An 8,983-nucleotide genomic window follows, 5' to 3' on the forward strand; every position below is an offset into this window, starting at 1 on the left:
TTTGGTTGCACCTGCTTCTTGCAAGGTTGCTTTTGAATTGCACCTGTTTCCCTATTTTTTTTTCAAACAAAGAACAATTTGTCAGTTTGAAATGGTGGTTGGTTTTGTGCCCTTGATTGTTTCAGTCCCTTGGTCTCGGTCCTTTCAGTTGCAACTGGTTGTTTCCTAAATATCGATTGCATTTCTAACCTCGGAGAACCTCTGGCTTTTTCGGATTTTGCCATGATGGTTAGTCACGTGGGACTTAATCTTTTCAACTTTTATTTTTTCCTTGTGGGCATTTGACATTGAATTTCCTCTTTCAACAGTTTTTGATTTCGAAACATCGGCCAACATGGCCAGTTGGAGTCAACTTGATGCCCTTGCCGAGATTGGGTGCCTTTTCTTTTGCATATTGGCTTGTATCAAGTGAGAACCCTGTAAATCAGTCCTGCCTTCCCTTCTTTGTCTTAGTTTCAGAATAGAGTTAAACCGAAAAGGATTTAAAGAAAAGCAAACAATGGAATAGACAAATGAATTTAGACTAGAGGTATCCCTTTCGGGAAAAAGAAAGAAGGACTTATCTAGAGTGTATACAGACTTCAATGAACATGACATGCCTCTTGGACTAGATGCTTGATCTGTGTAAACCGTCCAACTCTCAGAAATTCATAACAACTCTTGCTTTGAGACTGAGAAACTTTGCCCAGGACTGTGTCGATGCCAGTGACTGTGAGGATCCTCTTTTCGATAAGTGGCACCCTTTGCGGGTTTTCACCAACTGGCCTCTCTCATTTCTCTTCCCACCATCGCCTTATAGTGCTCTTTGTGAGTTTTTACTAACAAGACTCTCTCATTTTCGAATTACTCTGCTTACCATCGCCTTATGATGCCCGTGAGGTTTTCACCAATAAGACTCTCTCATTTTATTTCTTTTATTTTGTTGTATCAGATACGAGTAACTGTATCCTCCCATTTTGAATCTCTTTGCCGATTGATCGGAAGGACTTGAAAAGGATTTGGGTAAAAAGGATTTGGATTGAATTACAACTTTGGAACCTTTCAGACAAAACCATCGCCAAACCATTATAACATCTGCCCCAGTTTCACTTTTGAGGGAATTTGGATTTTTGTTTTGGTGTGACTGAACTCCAAAGAGAGGCTGCCTACGTATCCTTTCGGAATCAAGTCAAACGTAGTTCAAGGAGCTTTGTTTTTTTTTTCGTAGTAACTTCCAGGTTCTAAAGAGGGTGATCAAAGAAACAAAAAAAGGTCAAACATAATACCTCTTGACCGCATCTGCATTGACAGCTGTTTCAGGGTCATTTCCTTCAATGTCTCCCAAGTACAACGCTCCTTTCGTCAATAGTTTTCTTATAATGTACGGACCTTTCCAATTTGGAGCAAATTTTCCTTTTGCTTCCTCATGATGCAGGAGAATACGTCTCAGAACGAGTTGCCCCACTTCGAATTTCCTGGATCGCACTTTCTTGTTGTAGGCACGGGCCATTCTTTGTTGGTACAACTGTCCGTGGAAAACTGCGGCCATTCGCTTTTCATCAATAATAGTTAATTTTTCCAATCGGGCCTTGATCCATTCATCATCCTCGATCTCGGCTTCAACAATGATTCGAAGAGAGGGAATTTCAACTTCTGCAGGTATTACGGCTTCAGTGCCATAAACCAATAAGTAAGGCGTAGCCCCAACTGATGTGCGCACGGTTGTGCGATATCCCAATAATGTGAAAGGCAGCTTTTCATGCCACTGTCTAGAACTTTGAATCATTTTCTTGAGGATCTTCTTGATATTCTTGTTTGTAGCTTCAACAGCGCCATTAGCTTTGGGCCGATAAGGGGTAGAATTACGATGCGTAATCTTAAATTGTTCACATACCTCCTCATCAAGTGGTTGTTCAGATTTGTAGCATTATCTGTAATGATAGTTTTAGGAATACGAAAATGACAAATAATGTTGGAATGTACGAAGTCCACCACCACTTTCTTGGTGACGGCTTTGAAAGTGACTGCTTCAATCCACTTTGTGAAATAATCAATGGCAACCAAGATGAATCTGTGCCCATTTGAAGCTTTCGTCTCGATTGGCCCAATGACATCCATACCCCAAGCAACGAACGGCCAAGGTGCTGACATAGGATGTAACTCTGAAGGCGGTGCATGAATCTGGTCACCGTGTATCTGACACTTCCGGACAAAACTGAAGCAATCTTTTTTCATGGTCATCCAATAATAACCTGCCCGAAGGATTTTCTTTACAAGGACATATCCGTTCATGTGAGGTCCACATACTCCCGAATGCACTTCGTTCATGATCTTTTCAGCTTCTAGGGTATCTACACACCTCAAGAGATTCAGATCTGGAGTTCTTTTGTACAAGATTTCTCCGCTCAAGAAGAAACTGCTGGCAAGCCTTCTAATGGTTCTCTTTTGGTCTCCACTAGCCTGTTCGGGATATTTCTTTATTTTCATAAACCTTTTGATATCATGATACCATGGCTGAATATCTGGTTCTATTTCAATTGTATTACAATAACCATGCCTCTCTCGAATTTGGATTTCCAGCGGGTCAATATGGACATTGCCCGGATACGGCAGCATTGAGGCCAAAGTAGCTAATGCATCAGCTAACTCGTTGTGGAATCGAGGAATATACTTGAACTCGATGGACTTGAATCGTTTGCTAAGATCTTTCACATGTTGCCTATATGGGATAAGCTTGATATCTCGAGTTTCCCATTCACCTTGGGCTTGCCGAATGATCAAATCAGAATCTCCCATGATTAACAATTCTTCCACATCCAGATTAACTGCCATATTCATGCCCATAATGCAGGCTTTATACTCAGCGGTGTTGTTGGTACAGAAGAACCGAAGCCGGGCTGTGGCCGGGTAGTGCTGACCGGTGGGTGAAACCAAAATTTCCCCAATCCCGACACCTTTTGCATTTACAACTCCATCAAAGAACATTTTCCAAGCATTGGTGTCTTCTGGAAATACTTCAACTGAATTTACTTCCTCATACGGAAAGTAAGTACTTAGGGGTTAGTATTCATCATCAACCGGGTTCTCAGCTAGATGATCCGCCAAGGCTTGAGCTTTTATCGCTGTACGGGTGACATAGACAATGTCGAACTCAGTGAGCATGATTTGCCATTTTGCTAACCTTCCCGTGGGCATTGGTTTCTGGAATATGTACTTCAGAGGATCCATTCTAGTTATGAGATATGTGGTGTAGGCCAAAAGATAATGTCTGAGCTTCTGGGCGACCCAAGTTAGGGCGAAACAAGTTCTTTCCAATAAAGTATACTTGGCTTCATAAATGGTAAACTTCTTGCTCAAGTAGTATATGGCCTTCTCTCTCTTCCCGGTCACATCATGTTGCCCCAGGACATAGCCAAAGGAATTTTTCAAGACTGTCAGATACAAGAACAAAGGTCTTCCTGGCTCGGGTGGAACCAACACTGGCAGATTTGACAGATATTCTTTGATCTTATCAAAAGCCTCTTGACATTCATCTGTCCATTTGATCACTGCATCTTTCTTTAGCAACTTAAATATGGGCTCACACGTGGTAGTAAGCTGAGCAATGAACCTGCTGATGTAATTCAATCTCCCCAACAGAGTCGCCAGAGCTGTCTCACCTCCTTTTTCCCGAGGGCATAGGGGATAGGGAGTTTTCCCAATTTAAGTGACATTATTCGAAATGAGATTATTTATTTATTCAGAGTCGCCACTTGGAATAATTTATGGTGTCCCAAGTCACCGATTTATTTAAGAATCCCAAATCGAGGAAATTTGACTTTTATTTTTGGTCCGCGAATATAGAAGACCGGGTAAGAAATTCTGTTAACCTGGAAGAAGGTGTGAGGCACTCCCGAGTTCCGTGGTTTTAGCACGGTCGCTTAACAATTAATACTTGGTGTAATTATCTGATTTATTACATGTTTTAAACCCATTGTGCATTTTTGTCTTTTACCGCTTTTTAATATTTATTTGAACAAGTCGCGATGTCGCACACTTGTCGTTTTGGTACACATTGCAAATCGCGCCACGTGAAACACACCCGCGATTTACAACATGTTTATTTTTCTTATTATTTGAAGTTATGGTCAAGTCGTGTGAAACGCGCACTTGAATTGGGGTTTACGTATTATGACTATGCCACAAGAACCGTACCCATAGTCACGATGATTTATTATTAATCGCGCCTAAATCAAGTTACGGTGTTCGAATATTATTCAATTACTAATTTTGACATTATTGTAAGGTCATGAGGTATGTATATTGTTATGGAGGAAATGAAGTAAATTAATTATGGAAAAAGTTGGCTAGCTTGTGAATGTTTATTTATTTTTGGTCATGTGCAACAATTAGCCCATAAATACGCTAGAAAAGTTCAATTAAAGTCTTACACCAATCATGGCCCAACCTAATCTCTTATAATTTTACTGCTAACCAATATTTAAAACTAGACTAAATTTATGGCAGGAATAGATAGATACAGGCATGACCAATTTAGTCACTAAGATAGGAGATCAAAATGAAACTAAAGCATGCTAAAATGGAAAGCCATTACTTCATTGAATAAACAAGAAAAGTAACGAATTAATACATATTCATCAATAAAATTAACCATATGAACTACTAAAAAGGACAATAAATTAATCTTAACAAATACTCAACGTGAGAACAAATTAATATTAGCACACTCAGATGCGAACTCGATCATATCATACTCAAAGTTAAATTAAAACAGAGTGACCCAAAACATTAATGAGAAAAACAAAATAGAAAAAGAAATGAACCTTTGTATTGATGATTGTGGATTTAAATTACAACTACTCAATGATCGGATAGCTCTCAACTGGACCCTTCGAACCATGGAAAACTCGAGCGGCAAATCTCAACTTGCAATCTCAATCGACCTTGCAAAACTGACGATTTAGTGGCTATTTTTGGAGCTTTTTTTGGAGGGGGGAGGGGGGTGGAGAGGGGTTAATGATGGCTCAAAAGTGGTCAAGGGATTGTGGTTTTGGGGTGGTGAAGCTGCTGGAGTTTTCAAAAGAAAGCCGAAGAAAGAATGACACGAGTAGAAATTTTCTTATCTTAGAAGAAGAAAATATTTTTTTCTCAATTCCTTCCTCCCTATTTTTTCCTTTCTTTCTCTCTTTTTTTTCATCACATTTCTCTTCTATTTATAGAAAAAAAATTCGAAATTTTCAGATTTTTATTTTTTATTTTTAATTAAAAAATATTTCCACTTCCCATTTTTCTTTTTTTTTTAAAAAAAAATAATAATTTCTCACTTTCCTTTACTTTTATTTTTTAATTTCTCACTTTTTTTTTACTTTTAATATATTTAAAATCTCACTTTTTTACTTTTCTTTTTTTATTTTCCACTTATTTTACTTTTTTTTTTTATTTCCCACTTACTTTTACTTTTTTTTTAAAAACAAAATCAGATACCCTTACTTTTATTTTTTAATTCCAACTTTATTTTACTTTTCATTTTTTAAATTTTCACATTCTTTTACTTTTATTTTTTTAATTTTTCACTTTCTTTTACTTTTTTTATTAAACAATTTCTACCTACTTTTACTTTTATTTTTTAATTTTATATTTCTACTTTTCCTATTTTTTAATTCCCATCCGAAATTTGTTTTTTTAAAAAATTAATTTTTATTTATTTTCGGTTTTTAATTTATTTTATTTAAAAATAAAGATAATAATAATAATAATAATAATAATAATAATAATACTAATAGTAATAATTGACTTTTTAAATTATTAATATTATATATATATATATATATATATATATATATATATATATATATATATATATATATATATATATATATATATATATATATATATATATATAGTGTAACAAAGTTAAAAAAAATATATATTAAATTCTGAAAATATTTACATAGTAGAAGGTGATAAAAATTTAAATATAATTAAAAATTAGGTGCTCACAACACTCAAGGCTTAGAATAATACATCATAAGTATTGTCATCGTGGTTGTTGAATTAGTTGCAACTTCTTGGATAGTTATCAAATTTCGCAATTTTATTCATTCGCATTCACACCTTGATTTGAACTTTTGATCTAAAGCAATTTTTAAATTCTTTTATCATTACGCTAAAACCTTTTCTTATGTCAGAAAATTCAACAATTTATATAAAACAAAAAATCATATTTTTCGGTTATTAGCGCGAGATGATTTTTCAATATAAAAGATTTAATTAAACTCTCTTACCGGTATCTAGCTTCGTCCCTCATGGCCAGTCGAACTTGTGAACATGTACAAGAAAAAAGAAGTAAAAATGAAATAAACTAAAATCAGACCCAACAATATAATAATATACTCCCTTCGTACATTTTTATTTTTCTGTTATACTAAAAATATATATTCATTTTTACATCTTCACTATACTAAATAAAGAGAGAGATAGTCTTTTTTTCTGATTTACTCTTATTATTACACATTTTTCAAATTATTTTTTAAGACTTTTGAAAATGTTATTATTATTATGGGTAAAATTATAAAATACGTACTTTATTTATTTTTGTTAAAGGAGGTGCAAAGTTGATAACTAAAATTTTAAAATGGAGAAACAACAGCTACATGGAAAATATGTCAAGACAATACACGGGTATTAAAGATTGTGACTTTCCTTAGTCTTTACCAATAATCCAACGAAGCCGGCCCTTCAAGCTAAGACAACTGGACCAATCCACATGGAAAATATGTCAAGACAATACATGGGTATTAAAAATATTGAAAAGGAAGTTTCTTTATTTGTCATAATTGAAGAAACTTTCTACTCTGTATTGAAAAAAAAAAGGCGTTATAATGCATATATATTAAACGCAAAAACTTAATCCTATTCAGCTACAAAAACTAGAGAGAAGAAAAAGAGAAGTGACTTGCTTCTGCTTTTTCTTCTTCTTCTTTTTGAGGTATTGCGAAAATGGGTACTTTTTTCTCTAAGCAGGTGGAACGAAGAAAAGCAATTAACACTCAGAAGAAACTTTTGTATGATCTCAAGGAAAAAAATAGCACTGATTTTCCGGGTTCAGATTATTGCGCAGAAGATAGAAAAAATTGGATGTCAGCACTTGCCCCCGAGAAACTCCACGTGAACAAGATAATTTGGCCTGGTACCCATGATTCTGCAACTAACAAAATTGGGATCCCATTTATCTCTCGCCCTTTTGCCCGAACCCAATCTCTGTCCATTTACAAACAACTGGTAATATTCTTTTGTATGTTACTATATCATATTAAAACCTGTGATCAAAAACTTAAATTGTTTAAAAGATATATTTTTATTTACTTAATTATGTATTCAACAGGTAATGGGCACTCGAGTTCTTGATATTCGAGTACAAGAAGATCGCCGTGTATGCCATGGCATCCTTCTTTCTTACAACGTTGATGTTGTGATTAACGATGTCAAAAAATTTCTGTCGGAGACAGAATCAGAGATCATAATCCTCGAGATCCGAACGGAGTTCGGACACGAAGATCCACCGGAATTCGATAAATACTTAGAAGATCAGCTTGGGGAGTATTTAATCCACCAAGACGACTCTGTTTTTAACAAAACAGTAGCTGAATTATTGCCCAAAAGAGTAATTTGCGTTTGGAAACCAAGAAAATCTCCACAGCCAAAACATGGAAGTCCATTGTGGAGCGCTGGGTATTTAAAAGATAATTGGATTGATACTGATTTGCCTGAAACAAAATTTGAGAGCAATATGAAGCATTTGAGTGAACAGCCGCCGGTAACATCTCGGAAATATTTTTATAGGGTGGAGAATACGGTAACGCCTCAGGCGGATAATCCGGTTCTATGTGTGAAACCGGTGACGAACCGGATTCATCCATATGCAAGGTTGTTTATAACTGAAAGTATTTCTAGAGGTTATGGTAATCGGTTACAGATATATTCTACTGATTTTATTGATGAAGATTTTGTGGATGCTTGCGTTGGGCTTACAAATGCAAGGATTGAAGGCAAGCTCTGAAGTGAAGTTCTTATTCTTTTCTGTTACATATTGTTTCAATACTATGAGAATTATCACCTGTTTCTTGTTTTGTGCACGAATCAGGTCGTGTGTGTTTTAATTACCACTTGTTATACCTTGTAAAAATTGTTTGATTTGAGATTTCGTGTGTTAGTTAAATTGCGTGTAAATGAAATTACAGATAAGTTGAAGGGGAGGCTTGGCAGTAAGACACGGGTTGGAACCGTGACAGTCTCATGCAAAAATACAAGATAAGACTGTGTACGATAGATCCTTGTGGTTCGGCCTTCCCGAACACCGATCGCCTTTTGTACTGAAATTCCATTCTGTTTCGAACGAGCTATGTATTCATTAATCTGGATTAACGAAAAACATTTCCTATATTTTCTTTCCCAACTCTAGCACACGTACGATAGTTCGAACTTTTCTCAAGTTCGTCAAAAGTAATATATGCAAGTTTCTCCAAAAGGGAAAATGGATGCTATAAATGTTTTCTCTAATATCTTTACTGAGCACTAGCCTTTTAAGAATTTCCTTTTTATGTCAGTTTAATACTTCATCTCGACACTACTATAAAGTAATTGATCATAAAAAGTAAAATTAATAACCTGAAAAATTACAAATTACCCGGGTACAACTTTAAAAAAACGTACCAATACGTACAAGTTCTATATGAATATACCCCACGACCCAGTCTAACAATCGCAATTTCCTGTCACTTTTAACCAAATAAGCAAAAGAATATATCTATTGTAGCAATGCAGCAGTTTATGCCGTGTGTCACAATTCCATTCACATGTATAGGGCCAGAATAAGATAATTTTAAAGCAAAAGTGGCCATCATTGACATAAATGATGATGGTGAGGTGATAAAAAAATTGATAAGACTGATTGGGGTAATCTCCAAACATAGCTATTTCTCTGAGCTGGTTCTTGTACATAGCC

At 35.4% G+C, this 8,983-nt stretch overlaps 2 protein-coding genes across 2 annotated transcripts; one reads left to right on the plus strand and one right to left on the minus strand.

The window, feature by feature from the left end:
- Window positions 1-1,252: 1,252 nt before the first annotated feature.
- On the minus strand, window positions 1,253-2,823 carry LOC104113209 (uncharacterized). Its single transcript, XM_070196922.1, has 2 exons — window positions 1,963-2,823; window positions 1,253-1,855 (listed from the first exon to the last, which is right to left on the minus strand). Exons 1-2 carry the CDS (start codon window positions 2,821-2,823, stop codon window positions 1,253-1,255), a joined length of 1,464 nt encoding a protein of 487 aa, XP_070053023.1.
- Window positions 2,824-6,811: 3,988 nt separating this feature from the next.
- LOC104112118 (uncharacterized) lies at window positions 6,812-8,197 on the plus strand. Its single transcript, XM_009621960.4, has 2 exons — window positions 6,812-7,260; window positions 7,364-8,197. The coding sequence occupies exons 1-2, from the start codon at window positions 6,979-6,981 to the stop codon at window positions 8,036-8,038; spliced, it is 957 nt and encodes a 318-aa protein (XP_009620255.1). The 5' UTR covers window positions 6,812-6,978; the 3' UTR covers window positions 8,039-8,197.
- Window positions 8,198-8,983: the final 786 nt, after the last annotated feature.

The sequence above is a fragment of the Nicotiana tomentosiformis genome, chromosome 1 (genome assembly GCF_000390325.3).
Source record: "Nicotiana tomentosiformis chromosome 1, ASM39032v3, whole genome shotgun sequence".
NCBI lineage: Eukaryota > Viridiplantae > Streptophyta > Magnoliopsida > Solanales > Solanaceae > Nicotiana > Nicotiana tomentosiformis.